This window comes from Lipotes vexillifer, unplaced genomic scaffold (assembly GCF_000442215.2).
Source record: "Lipotes vexillifer unplaced genomic scaffold, Lipotes_vexillifer_v1.1 scaffold49, whole genome shotgun sequence".
NCBI lineage: Eukaryota > Metazoa > Chordata > Mammalia > Artiodactyla > Lipotidae > Lipotes > Lipotes vexillifer.
The window spans coordinates 3,107,352-3,122,419 of record NW_006790551.1 but is presented as its reverse complement, the minus strand read 5'-3'; the positions used below and the strand labels follow the sequence as shown (position 1 = coordinate 3,122,419).

The 15,068-nt window shown below is 38.2% G+C and overlaps 1 protein-coding gene across 1 annotated transcript in view; it reads right to left on the bottom strand.

Moving 5' to 3' along the window:
• Nucleotides 1-117: 117 nt before the first annotated feature.
• The window catches only part of CUNH4orf17 (chromosome unknown C4orf17 homolog), a 33,426-nt gene continuing 18,475 nt past the window's right edge, over nucleotides 118-15,068 (bottom strand). The window contains 5 exon segments of the mRNA XM_007472352.1: nucleotides 118-320; nucleotides 1,810-1,853; nucleotides 2,879-2,944; nucleotides 2,946-3,069; nucleotides 4,426-4,507. Coding sequence (XP_007472414.1) covers nucleotides 118-320; nucleotides 1,810-1,853; nucleotides 2,879-2,944; nucleotides 2,946-3,069; nucleotides 4,426-4,507 — 519 coding nt within the window.

Below are 15,068 nucleotides of genomic sequence, written 5' to 3'. Positions count from 1 at the left end.
ACCAGCATATAGAGGAGCTATTGATTCCTCCATATACCAAAAACATGTTTTTAATAATTTGATGTTATAACAAAGTAAAACTCGTGTTTGTGAAAGACTTAGCCCAGTCTAGAATTTCTACCTTTGGTGTGTTACAGGATAAAATGCTCTCTGGGGAGAGAGACTGTATCCTTGCTGTATACTCCTCACTTATATTCGTTTTGTTGATATGCTCTCTTGAGTTTTAGGCCTGGGAAGAGACTTTGGCTTGCTGAAATATTCCGCAATGGGTATTTTCATCTTAGTTCTTCTTATAAACAGTGGAAGCTTGTGCTCAGCCTCTGAAATAGAAAAAGTCTCAATAAGACCATAATTGAGACATCGAATATAGTAGCTTCTGCCATGTTTTAGTAGCAAATTACACACACACAAAAACTATATGAAGTTTAGGTGAATCAAATATACCCAAAATTCATAAAATAATTTATTCTCATCTTTCTTAGCACCTGCTCATCTTTAGTGAGTTATTTGTTCTATAACATGCAAGATATGTTCTTTCAATCTTAAAATCAAACATTATTTTGGTAGGAACAATTTAGAGCTGGTGATGAGCAAAGGTGATGGACAAGGATGGGACCAGTGAGAGAAAGGTGAAGGATATATGGTCCCGACAGACAAAAAAGAAAGTAGACAAGCAGGTTAAAACAACTGTACTCAAAAGACCTTCCCAAGGCCTACACCAGTTACACCTAAACAGAAATAAGGATTTGGGGATACGCTGAATACCAACACTAGAGACAAAGAGGTATGATTTGAGGATTTGTATACAAGTATCTAGACAGGATAAAATATATTTGAGGCCTACAGATAAGACATAAAATTGTGTAATAGAAACCATCACTGTCATGATTTTGTGGTCATAGGATGAAGAGTTTTTTAAAAGTCAGATACAATAGACCATCCTTGGAGTGTCAGAGTAAGGAGGTATTTTCTAATTTCTAAACTATACTTATTATTGCCTATTAGCAAATAGCATTTCTTTGGGGTTTGATTAATCCCAACAGAAACTGCTGGAGTCTAGAGTGACCTCCAGGAACTCTAATTGATTGCTATGTCATTCCTGGTATAAGGGGGACTTGCAGAAATAGTAAGACAGACTTTTGTTTGAGGCTTGTAGACAGGCTTCATAGTTGTTGCCCTATAGCCATTGCTGCTATGTTTGTTTTAAAGCTAGGAGCTGCCAAACCTGCAGGGATATTTCGATTGGACTATTCTGGTCCAAACTAGGACTTTCCACAATTCTTGATTTTGCTTGGTCCAAATTGAAGGCTGGGGCTGGACTTCTGATGGGGACATAAAACTGCTACTCTCTGTTGTATTTCAGCTGTGTTGTGGGCATATGCTTGTGGCTAATTGTCAAAATTTTATTGTTTTCTCTGGCTGGCTTTGTTTCAAGTGAAAATCATTTAGCCCAATGACAGTTAAGCTGTGAAGAACCAAAACTCTGATTATCACTGTCCTTTTTGTTAGGTCAATGCAGGTCATCTCCTGTCACTGGATTGGCATGACCAGACTTAGAGTTCCTGCTGTCCTTCTGTCTTGCTTCTCAAAGAGTGTGATGAGGCACTTTGCCTTTCAAAACAAAGTCAAATATAGGTCAAATTTATCTCATTGAGAAATTCAGCAGATGCTGTCCCTTAAGAGTAGCTGTAAATTGCTATTGTATTATACTGCCTTTAAAACCACAGATCCTTAACATCTTTGTCTCTAACTAGTTAGATACTTCCTGGTTTCCTTATACCAACTCAGTCATCGCAAACTGTACTTAACCTTTCAGGACTTCCTTATTTCCTTCAGATCCTTGACTTGACACTCTATATCAATAGGAGAAAGAGAAAATGAAATTCACAGATACAAACAAGCATTTCCCATAGACTGCACTATCATCAACAAGCTAAGTATGTATGTTTCTTAAATAAGCTATCCCAATTCTTCATTTTTCAATGCAGACAGCATTAAATGTACTTTCCAATGAAAAATTCTTCTAACTTTGAGTAAACATCTGAACAGTACATCAGATATTACCCAGTAAGGTAGAGAAACTGACTCTATCTCCCAGTTTCCAATTTTATGGAAACTTCAAGGTGGCGACCGATTAAAATGTAAAATTCTTCCTCTGTCTTAATAATGATTTTTGAAGTGACATGTTATGTGTTTTAATATTTATTTTCTCTGAATTTAAGATTTGCCCAACTTTTAATTTTAAAGCAACAAGATATTCTCTCGCAGCTTAAATAACATCTTACCACATTCTTTCACCATGCTGTTACACATAAATATGTATTTTCTTCTGTCATTGAAATTACAAAGCTTAAGACAAATTTCTACTGAAATAATTCCAAATTCCCTGAATAGTTGTTTTTCCCTCTGGCAGCCCCCAGGCATACGTCAGAGAAAATTAAGTGGAGCAATTTATTTTAATCTTGCATTGTTCTAGACAAAAAAAAAAGTGATTTAACAAAATACACAATAACAATGCAATTTTGGTTTTCTTTATTGCTTCTATTTTTAGGTAAACTAAAAACCACTGCATTTTCTTAGATTTCTGGGTGGCTACTCTTGCTTTACCCTGAATGGAAAGGGAACTTTTCCTCAAAAAGATGGGTTGTTAGGTAAGGAAGACATGGTCTCTGCCAAATGCTCTGAACAACAGGATTTAGAATGATTTCTCATATTACGTTTATGAAAATGAAAGAAAACAAACACTTATTGTTGTCATTTACTGAGTAAGGAGGATACTTAAAACCTCAGCGATTTTAGTGTTTTGAAAGATAACCAAAAGGGAATTCAAAGTCTTTATGAACCACATGCCCCATAGGTGGCCATTAGGCCTAATTACCTGCTCTGTTGACGTCCTTCCCTAGAACTGGTTAGCACTTCTGATTTTGCTGGTGAATCTGAGGGTTGATTTAACTTTGGGTGGCCTGCTGGTCTCTGCTGCTAGTTCCGCTGAGGCGTTTCTTCTGAGGGGAGTTAACAAGTTTATCTCAGCCAGTTCAGCATGAATCAAAGCTGAGAGCCACTCCTTTTCTGATTTAAAAAAAGAGGGGCATGAAGGTTGTAATTATCATGTTGGCTAGAAACACAGGATTAGTTCCTTTACTCAGCACTCCAGTGTGAAAGGTAAGCTGTTTTCTGGGTAGGCACCTACGTGTGAGTTAAAGTTTCTGTAGCAAAGGTGATTCACATCAACCTAATTTCTGTTGACCTGTGATATTGTATAGCTCTCAGAGTACTCACTGGGGTACTTGTCCCTGAGTGGCAGTGGAATACATTTTAAATATTGAGTATAAAACCCAGACTTACAGGCCACTGCCAAATAAAAACAAATAAGGATACCTATAAAAAGTATTAGTACCATGTGATCTCATTAAAATAAAGACTAATAGTTAAATAATAAATAGTTTTAAGCATCTCTACAATGATATATACCAAAGTAGTGCTAAAGTGATGTCCGTGATAATTTTATTTTTTCCTCTTTTTTTTTTCTGGTTGATTTGTTTTTCACCCCAAAATAAGCAGTCATTACTTGTGTAAATTTTTAAAATTTATATTCTTAAAAAGGAAAAAAAAAGAATAACTAAAAACTCCTTACCCCCAAATACTTCTCAATTGCCTGCCAAGTAATCTTCCTGAGGTAAGGTACTATCTCCAAACTGCTCCCCATTTAAAAACATTAGTCTATTCCTGACACATTGGTATTTCCTAACATTGATTACTGCAGTGATTTTCAAAGAGTGGTCCCCAGACCAGGCTTATCAGTGTCACCTGGGAACTTGTTAGAAATGTCAATTCTCAGACTCCACTCACTTCAGTTTTGCCTCAGTCAGTCTGATGACCAGCTAGGTCTGAGGAGAGCTGCTCTATGCTATTTATGGTTATCTCACTTGGCACTGGCATGTGCTTTCACGGAACAGGTCAGAAGAGCCTAAAGGAGGCTGGGAGTTGACTGTCTTGATGGTTTTGGTGAGGAATTGGCAGAGCTGTTAGAATCTGGAATTTGGAAGGCTGTGCTACTGCCATCCACAGAAAAGGAGGGAAACAGGCTGTGTTCAGGGCTCACAGGAGGCCAGAAGATACGCTCAGGGAGAGCCTGGGTGTGCGGACTCAGGAGGAGAAGCACAAACCAGCTCCGGACACAAGTGTTTCACATCGCCCGAGGAAGTTCAGTTTGGAAGTTCAGGAAGTTCACAGCATACCAAACTGTGGGTCGCTGTATGACCAGCTTGTGTGCAGCTGGAGACACAGGACTCTGATACTGAAACATTAGGGAAATAATATTGCCACCTTGTCTTTGCAAATCCAAGGTAGAAAACTTCAGACATTGGCACATTCCTAGTTTCTGACAATAAACTGAGCTCAGTGTTCACAAATGCTTAATCTCACCTTTTGAACTTGCACGGAGCAGCCACTGCAGAACTTCTGCCAGAGAATCAGTACGTAGAATGTTACAGATCTTTTCGAGAACCTGACAGAGAATGTTAGAGTTACATAGTGAGCAAGGTTTATAAGGTTTCCTTTACTTACTCCACAATCTCATCTTCCCAAATGTCACTCTGTACACAATGCTCAAGTCGATGGGGATTTTAGCTTGGGACCCAGATTTCAAACAGGAAAAAAACATCTTCAGTACAAGTACACTTGACCCTGCAAGGCAAGGTTAGGGGCGCCGACCCTCCAAGCAGTTGAAAATCCAGCTATAACTTAGAGTCAGCCCTCCATACAGGTGGTTCCTCCATATTCGCAGTTCCACATCCACAGATTCAACCAACCACAGATCATGTAGTACTATCATATTCACTATTGAAAATAATCCATGTATAAGTGGACCCACACCGTTCAAACTTGTGTTGTTCAAGGGTCAACTGTGATAGTTTAGGTCAGGCGATGCAGTTTTGTTTTGTTTGTTCAGTACTAACATCTTCTGGAGGAGCAATTTACTTTTCTTCTCCTTCGGAATTGATACTTTCCCACTGCAGCATGGGGCTCTTCGAGTCACAGAACTGCCCCATCTGTACTTCTCTCTATAGTGAGTGAATCTAGCTGAATTCATCACTGTTCTTCAGTCCCCTGAACACAGTGATTGGCCCAATAGGATAGGAATACAATTACCTCTAGTCTATCAGAATCCTTCATTGACTTTTTAATCTGGAGTTAAGGGCTGAGTGTGGATGATAGAGGAGATATATGAAATAATTCTAATAAAAATGGACTATAATAGTCATTAAAGTCCAAAGTATTAAGCACATGTAATGATGTTTCTAGTTTTACCCTAAAGTGTGTCTGTTCTTGGAATTTAGACATATCTGAAATCCAAACCTGTCTCCTGAACTTCAGTCCTATATATCCATCTGCCTACCAGACGTATCCACTTAGACATACTGTAGGTACTTTGAACCCCAAATATCTAAAGCTAAACCCAGCTTTCTCTTCATAAAACCTGCTCCAAACTTGCTGTTTCTCCTGGTTCCCCTATCTCAGTGGACACACCAGCATACATTGAACATATGTCCAAGCAAGACCCTGGGATTCACACTGGACAGCTCCCTTGTCCTTTTCTACAACATACTACCAACAAGTTCAGTAAATTCTTTCTTCTAAATATTTCTCAAATATCTCTATTTCTCTTTAACCCCACAGCCTTGACCCAGTCTGAACGATCATCAATTCTGCAACTGCAACATCCTTTTTCCTAGGCTTTCTGGCTGAAATCTTTTCTTAAAATACTATTAATTTAACAAATATTTTTGTCTATCATTGATCTAGGTGCTGGAGATATAGAATTTAAAGTATAGGGCAGAAAAATCCACTGTCCTTTATTGAGCTTTGTTCTATTATCAAGATTCCTGTCCTCAATAACGCCTTATCCTAGAAGAGAACAGGTTAAATTTGCTCCTAATTTCACAATAAATCAATGGCCATGGCAAAATTAGAAAAATAGCCCTCTGGTATTATATTATTCTCTAGGCCACTCTGCCTCTCATGATTTTGTCATCAATATGGTGATTGCACATCACTCCCAGCTTCTTCTAATTCACAGGTCACTCATTTACAACTTTGAAAGAATATAATTATCATTTTAGTGAGAGAAGATAGAATATGTCCTCCTAGGAAACTTTCTCTTCATTGAGTTTTATTCTGGAAGCCAGTTTATATATTGCTGGGTGAGTTTGATCTGTTGAAATTTGCTTTTAGGATTTGAGTGTAGGTCTAGAGTAGCCCCTACTGTGGGTTAGTATACCCTATTCTTTTTCTAAAGTGTGACCTTTCTGGGGTCTCAACTGCATTCCTGGTGTGTTCAGCAAGGTCTCTCTACTCTAGCAGATCAGAACTCCATCATCTTTAAGCAAAATGCTCCCTCCCATTAGCTCTCTTCTGCCAGGTCTCAGACTCTCATCCTGTGCACATACAGCTTTTACTGGGCTGAAGATTCAGGGAACCCGATACAGATTTCTGGAGCTCATTCTGTCCACAGATCCTTCTTCTTCAGTATCTTAATTTGCGAATTCCAGCCACTTCAGCATCCCCAAACACTAAACTCTGTTTTCTCTACCTAGTGAAGCTCTTACTCTCTGTTTGGGCTCCACTTCTCTGTGCCATGATTAGGAATGTGCCCCAGGAAGAAATCTGGGTTGAATGTGGAAATTATCCCAATTGTTTCACTTCCCTTAATGGTCATAAATCTGTGCAGTCTGGTGTCCAGTGCCTGGAAACAGTTTTTTTGTTTGTTTTCCCAGATATATTGTTGTTTACAGTTGAAGGCTAATGAACTTAATCTATCATTTTAGAAGCAGAGTACCTTGCTGGAAACTTTCTTCCCCCTCCCAAATTAATTCTGCATATTATATCTAGAATGATTTTCCTAAAGTACAACTCTGACAATGTAATTCTTGTACTTACAAAGCAATTCAGCCCTTGGGATGAAATCTGGCCACCTCAATATAGCTTATAAAATACTTTATTATCTGGTTTCTGCTTAAGTCTCCAGCCCTGTCTTTTATAAACTTCTCCCTGCACTCTCTGCATCACCCATATCATTGCTTTTAGTTCCTTGAATAGACAGTGCTCTCACATCTTAGCATTTAGATATGAAGTTCTCTTCACTGGGAATGAGCTCTTCCATGCTTTTCTTCATTTTCTAATTATATCTTACACATTCTTTGGATTCCTTTCTCCTTGAAGACTCTCTTAGCTCCAAATCTACTCCTATATGTCCTGACAACATCTGTACAATTCCTCTTTTTTTTTTTTTTTTTTTTTTTGCGGTACACAGGCCTCTAACTGTTCTTGTGGCCTCTCCCGTTGCGGAGCAAAGGCTCCGGACGTGCAGGCTCAGCGGCCATGGCTCACGGGCCCAGCCGCTCCACGGCATGTGGGATCTTCCCAGACCTGGACACGAACCCGTGTCCCCTGCATCGGCAGGTGGACTCTCAACCACTGAGCCACCAGGGAAGCCCCCAATTCCTCTTTTAAGCTATGTGAATGAAGGAACCAACTGTACTCCCAGAGTCTAGTATTTTGTCATTTGACACTAAATATGTATAGAATAAATGAATGTGTTTGGCAGACTTTTGGTGTCAATAGTAAGGACTATTATTTCGATAAATTCAAGATTTTTGGGAGGAAGGCTAAAAACAAGATGCTAATAGATACAGAATTCTGTTTTTCTTTTCCTTTAAAGAAACAATTATGAAACTGCATACACTTTCATTTTTTACATTAAAGTATAGTCTACAATGTTGTGTTAGTTTCAAGTGTACAGCAAAGTGATTCATGTATATATAAATCACAGCAATATTTTGTGTATATATATATATACTTTTTCAGATTCTTTTCCATAATAGTTATTATAAATATTGGATATAGTTCCTTGTGCTATACATTAGGTCCTTGTTATTTACCTATTTTATATATAGTAGTTTGTATCTACTAATCCCAAACTCCTAATTTATGCCCTCCCATTGCCCCCCAGCTAACCCTTTTGGTAACCATAAGTTTGTTTTCTATGTGGGTGAGTCTAAATCTGTTTTGCAAATAAGTTCATTTGTATCATTTTTTAGATCCCACATATAAGTGATATCATACAATATTTGTCTGATTTACTTCACTTAATATGACAATCTCTAGATCCATCAATGTTGCTGCAGATGGCATTATTTCATTCCTTTTTATGGCTGAGTAATATTCCATTGTGCTTGCGTGTGTGTGTGTGTGTGTGTGTGCGCGCGCGTGTATATATATACCACATCTTCTTTATCCATTCATCTGTCAATGGACACTTAGGTTGCTTCCATATCTTGGCTATTGTAAATAGTGTTGCATTGAACATTCGGGTACGTGAATCTTTTTGAATTAGAGTTTTCTCTGAATATATGCCCAAGAGTGTGGTTGATGGATAATATGGTAATTCCATTTTTAGTTTTTTTTAAGGAACCTTCATACTGTTCTCCATAGTGGCTACACTAATTTACATTCCTACTAAAAGTGTAGGAGGGTTCCTTTTTCTCCATACCCTCTCCAGCATTTCTTATTTGTAGACTTTTTATGATGGCCATTATGAGTGGTGTGAAGTGATACCTCATTGTAGTTTTGATTTGCATTTCTCTAATAATTAGTGATATTGCACATCTTTTCATGTGCCTGTTAGCCATCTGTATGTCTTCTTTGGAGAAATGTCTATTTAGATCTTCTGCCCATTTTTTGATTGGGTTGTTTGGTTTTTCAATATTAAGTTGTATGAGCTAGTTGTATATTTTGGAAATTAACTCCTTGTCCATAGCATCGTTTGCAAACATTTTCTCCCTTTCTGTAGGTTGCCTTTTTTTGTTATGGTTTCCTTTGTGTGCAAAAGCTTTTAAGTACAATTAGGTTCCATTTGTTTTTTGTTTGTTTGTTTGTTTTTGGTTTTTTTTGCGGTACATGGGCCTCTCACTGTTGTGGCCTCTCCCGTTGCAGAGCACAGGCTCCGGACTCGCAGGCCCAGCGGCCGTGGCTCACGGGCCCAGCCGCTCCATGGCATGTGGGATCTTCCCAGACCGGGGCACGAACCCGTGTCCCCTGCATCGGCAGGCGGACTTTCAACCACTGCGCCACGAGGGAAAGCCCTATTTTTGTTTTTATTTCCATTACTCTAGGAGACAGATCCAAAAAAATATTGCTGTGATTTATATCAAAGAGTGTCCTGCCTATGTTTTCCTCTAGGAGATTTAGGGTATCTGGTCTTACATTGAAGTCTTTAATCCATATTGAGTTTATTTTTGCATATGGTGTTAGAGAATGTTCTAATTTCGTTCTTTTACATATAGCTGTCCAGTTTTCCCAGCACCACTTATTAAAGAGCCTTTCTTTTCTCCATTGTATTTTTTTGCCCCCTTTGCATAGATTAATTGGCCATAAGTGTGCAGGTTTATTTCTGGGTTTTCTATCCTGCTCCATTGATCTATATGTCTGTTTCTGTGCCAGTACCATACTGTTTTGTTACTGTAGCTTTGTTGTATAGTCTGCAGTCAGAGAGCATGATTCCTCCAGCTCCGTTTTTCTTTCTCAAGATTGCTTTGCTATTCAGAGTCTTTTGTGTTCTAGTTCTGTGAAAAATGCCAGTGTAATTCGATAGGGATTGCATTGACTCTGTAGATAGCCTTGGGAAGTATGCTCATTTTAATAATACTGATTCTTCCAACCAAAGAACACAGTATATCATTCATCAGTGCCTTATAGTTTTTGGAGTACATGTTTTTGCCTCCTTAGGTAGGTTTATTTCTAGGTATTTTATTCTTTTTGATGTAATGGTAAATGGGATTATTTCTTTAATTTCTCTTTCTGATCTTTCATTGTTAGTGTATAGAAATGCAACAGATTGCATTATATTAATTTTGTATCCAGCAACTTTACCAAATTCATTGATAAGCTCTAGTAGTTTTCTGGTAGCATCTTTAGGGTTTTCTATGTATATAGCATCATGTCATCTGCAAAACTGACAGTTTTACCTCTTCTTCTCCAATCTGGATTCCTTTTATTTCTTTTCCTTCTCTGATTGCTGTGGCTAGGACTTCCAAAACTATGTTGAATAAAAGTGGTGAGGGTGGACATCCTTGTCTTTTCCTAATCTTAGAGGGAATGCTTTCAGTTTTTGACCGTTGAGTATGATGTTAGCTGTAGATTTGTCATATATATGGCCTTTATTATGTTGAGGTTTGTTTCCTCTATACCCACTTTTTGAAGGTTTTTTATCATAAATGGATATCTAATTTTGTCAAAAGCTTTTTCTGCATCTATTGAGATAATCATATGGTTTTTATTCTTCTATTTGTTAATGTGGTGTAACACATTGATTGGTTTTCAGATATTGAAAAATCCTTGCAACCCTGGGACAAATTTCATTTGATCACAGTGTATGATTCTTGTAATGTATTGTTGGAGTCAGTTTGCGAGCAGTTTGGTGAGGAATTTTGTACCTATATTCATTAATGATATTGGCCTGTAATTTTCTTTTTTTTGTGTGTGGTATCTTTGTCTAGTTTTGGTATCAGGGTGATAGTGGCCTCATAGAATGAGTTCAGAAGTGTTACTTCCTCTGAAATTTATTGGAATAGTTTCAGAAGTACAGGTGCTAACTCTTCTGTAAATGTTTGTTAGAATTCACCTGTGAAGCAATCTGGTCCTGGACTTTTGTTTGTTGGGAGTTTTAAATTACTGATTCAATTTCAGTACTGGTAATTGGTCTGTTCATATTTTCTATTTCTTCCTGGTTCAGTCTTGGGAGATTGTACCTTTCTAAGAATTTGTCCATTTCTTCCAGGTTGTCAATTTTATTGGCATATAGTTGCTCATAGTAATCTCTTATGATCCTTTGTATTTCTGTGGTGTCCATTGTAACTTCATTTTTGTTGCAGATTTTGATTTGATCCCATTCCCTTTTTTTCTTGATGAGTCTGGCTAAAGGTTTATCAATTTTGTTTTTCTTTTCAAAGAACCAGCTCTTAGCTTCATTGATCATTTTTGTTTATATAGTCTCTATTTCACTGAATTCTGCTCTGATCTTTATGATTTATTTTCTTCTACTAACTTAGAGTTTTCTTTGTTCATCTTTCTCTAGATGCTTTAGGTGTAAGGTTAGGTTGTTTGAGATTGTTCTTGTTTCCTGAAGTAAGCTGGTATTTCTGTAAATTTCCCTCTTAGAACTGCTTTTTCTGTGTCCCAGAGGTTTGGGATTGTCTTGTTTTTGCTTTCATTTGTTTCTCAGTATTTTTTGATTTCTTCAGTGATCCATTGGTTGTTCAGTAGCATATTTTTTAGCCTTCACATATTTGTGTGTTTTGCAGTTTTTTTTTCTTGTAGTCAATTTCTAGCCTCATAGCATTGTGGTTGGAAAAGATGATTGATATGATTTCAATTTTCTTACGTTTACCAAGGTGTGCTTTGTGGCCCAGCTTTTGATCTATCCTGGAGAATGTTCCATGTGCACTTGAAAAGGATGTATTCTGCTGCTTTTGGATGGATAGCTCTATAAATATCATTTAAGTCCATCTGGTCTAATGTGTCATTTACAGCCTGTATCCTTATTGATTTTCTGTCTGAATAATATGTCCATTGATGTAAGTGGGGTTTGAAGTCCCCCACTATTATGGTGTTTCTATCAATTTCTCCTTTATGTCTGTTAACATTTGCCTTGTATATTGAGGTGCTCCTATGTTGGGTGCAAATATTTACAAATGTTATATCTCCTTCTAGGATTGATCCTTTATCATGATGTAATGTCCTTCTTTGTCTCTTGTAAGTCTTTTTTTTTTTAAATATTCTTTTCTCTTTAAACCCCATATTTGTTTATTTATTTATTTTTGGCTGTGTTGGGTCTTCGTTTCTGTGCAAGGGCTTTCTCTAGTTGTGGCAAGCGGGGGCCACTCTTCATCGCGGTGCACGGGCCTCTCACTATCGTGGCCTCCCTTGTTGCGGAGCGCAGGCTCAGTAGTTGTGGCTCATGGGCCTAGTTGCCCCGCGGCATGTGGGATCTTCCCAGACCAGGGCTCGAACCCGTGTCCCCTGCATTAGCAGGCAGATTCTCAACCACTGCGCCACCAGGGAAGCCCCTCTTGTAAGTCTTTAAAGTCTATTTTGTTTGATAAAAGTATTGCTACTCTGGCTTTATTTTGACTTCTGTTTGCATGGAATACTTTTTCCATCCTCTCACTTTCAGTCTGTATGTGTCTCTAGATCCGAAGTGGGTCTCTTGTAGGTAGCAATTATATGGGTCTTGTTTTTTTTTCCATTCATCCAATCTGTGTCTTTTGGTTGGAGCATTTAGTCTGTTTACATTTAAGGTAATTATCGATATGTATGTTCTATTGCCATTTTGTTAATTGTTTTGGATTTGTTTTTGTAGATCTTTTTCTCCCCTTCTTTTGTTCTCTTGTGATTTGATGACTATGTTTAGCCTGTTTAGATTCCTTTTTGTGTGTATATCTATTATAGAATTTTGGTTTGCAGTTACCATGAGGTTTTTGTATAGGATTCTATATTTATATGTGCTTGTTTTATGTTGCTGATCTCTTAATTTCAAATGCATTTTACACACCCTGAATTTGTACTCTCCTTCCCTCATGATCACTGTTTTTGATATCATTTTTTATATTTAATTATTTTGTGTATCCCTTAACTGCATATTGTGGATACAAATGATTTTATTACTTTTGTCTTTTAACCTCCCTACTAGCTTTGTGCATGGATGATTTCCTACCGTTATTGTCTGTTTGCCTTTACCAGTGAACTTTTCCATTTTGTAATTTTCTTGTTTCTAGTTGTGGCCTTTTCTTTTTTGCCTAGAGAAGTTCCTTTCACATTTGTTGTAAAGCTGGTTTGGTGGTGCTGAATACTTTTAGCTTTTGCTTGTCTGCAAAGCTTTTGATTTCTCCATCAGATCTGAATGAGAACCTTGCTGGGTAGAGTATTCTTGGTTGTAGGTTTATCTCTTTCATCACTTTAAGTATATTGGGCCACTTCCTTCTGGCCTGCATAGTTTCTGCTGAAAAATCAGCTGATAGCCTTCTGGGGGTTCCCTTGTATGTTATTTGTTGCTTTTCCCTTATTGCTTTTAATATTTTCTCTTTATCCTTAATTTTCATCATTTTGATTACAATGTGCCATTGTGTATTACTCGGCAGGTTAATCCTGTATGGGACTTTCTGTGCTTCTGGACTTGGGTGACTGCTTCCCCAGGATAAGGAAGTTTTCAACTATTATCTCTTCAAATATTTTCTCAGGTGCTTACTCTCTCTTTTCTCCTGCTGGGACCCATATAATGTGAATATTAGCATGCTTGATGTTGTTTCAGAGGTCTCTTAAACTGTCCTCATTTCTTTTTATTCTTTTTTTGTCTTTCTGTTAGCAGCAGTGATTTCCATGACTCTGTCTTCCAGCTCACTGATCCATTCTTAAGCATCATTTATTCTACTATTGATTCATTCTAATATTTTTCATTTCAATTATTGTATTCTTTAATTCTGTTGTTATTTTTAGAAGTTTTTAACAAAAAATTAGAAAATATAATTTGTCAATCTGTGCATCTATTCTATAGATGAGTTCTTTGATCATCTTTACGATCATTACTCTAAATTCTTTTTCAAGTAGATTGCCTATCTCCACGTCACTTAGTTCTTCTGGTGTTTTTTTTTTTATTTTTTATTAACTGTAAATCTTTTATTTATTTATTTTTTTAACATCTTTATTGGGGTATAATTGCTTTACAATGGTGTGTTAGTTTCTGCTCTGTAAAAAAGTGAATCAGTTATACATATACATGTGTTCCCATATCTCTTCCCTCTTGCGTCTCCCTCCCTCCCACCCTCCCTATCCCACCCCTCCAGGCGGTCAATCTTCTGGTGTTTTATCTTGTTCCTTCATCTGAAACATATTCCCCTGTCACCTCATTTTGTCTAAATTGCTATTTGTACTTTTATGTATGTGGTAGGTTGGTTACATTTCTCAACCTTGGAGAAGTGGCCCTCTGTAGGTGATGTCTTATGTGTCCCAGCAGTGCACTCCCCTCTCATCACTCAAGGGCCAGGGGCCAGCTTGTCCCAGAGTAGTGTCTGACCTGCAGTTGCACTTGGTCTGCAGGCTGTGGGACTGTAGATTTCTTGCTGCTGGTAGCTGCACCCTCGTGGCTGAGACTGGTCTAGAGGCTTGTACAGGCTTCTTGGTGGGAGGGGCTGGTACCTGCCCCCTGATGGGTGGAGCTAGGCCTTAGTCCTTTGGTAAGAAGAGTCATGTCTAGGGGCTTGTCTAGAGGCAGCTGTGGTCTCAGACAGTCTTTATGCAGCCTGCCTGCTGTTGAGTGGTGCTGTTTTCCCACCCATTTTGTTGTTTGGCCTAAGGCATCCCTGCACTGGAGTCTACAGTTTATTGGGTGGGGCCAGGTCTTGATGCCAAAATGTGAGCCTCCGGAAGAGCTCCCACAGATGAATGCTCCCCAATATATCCACCACCAATATCTATGTCCCCAGGGTGGGCCACAGCCACCCCCCACTTCCCCAGGAGAACCCCCAAGACCAGCAGGTAGGTCTGGCCCATGCTTCTATCAAATTACTGCTTTTGCCCTTGGTCCTGGTGTGTGTGAGATTTTGTGTGCACCCTTTAAGAGTGAAGTCTCTATTTCCCCCAGTCCTGTGAAGCTCCTACAATCAAGCCCCACTGGCCTTCAAAGCCAAAGACACTGCATACTCTTTCATCCACATGGCTGCACAAACATTTGTGACTTCACAACCCATTCAGAGTTACCAGCCTGGATAGTAGGAAATTGGAAAATATGTTAGATTCTTTTTTATAGAAGGCATGGGAGGATGGAGAATGACCAAAATGGGTTCTATACTTACGACTCATTTATACAAGCCAAAAAGTCTTGATATGGCCTATTTTCCCACGTTACTCCCTCTCCTTTCATTTATTTAACAAATAGCCAACAACTACTTAATGAAATGCCATGTTGTGCATACCATTTAAAATTTTTCAAGCAAAGTGATGAGTGCTGGGGAATC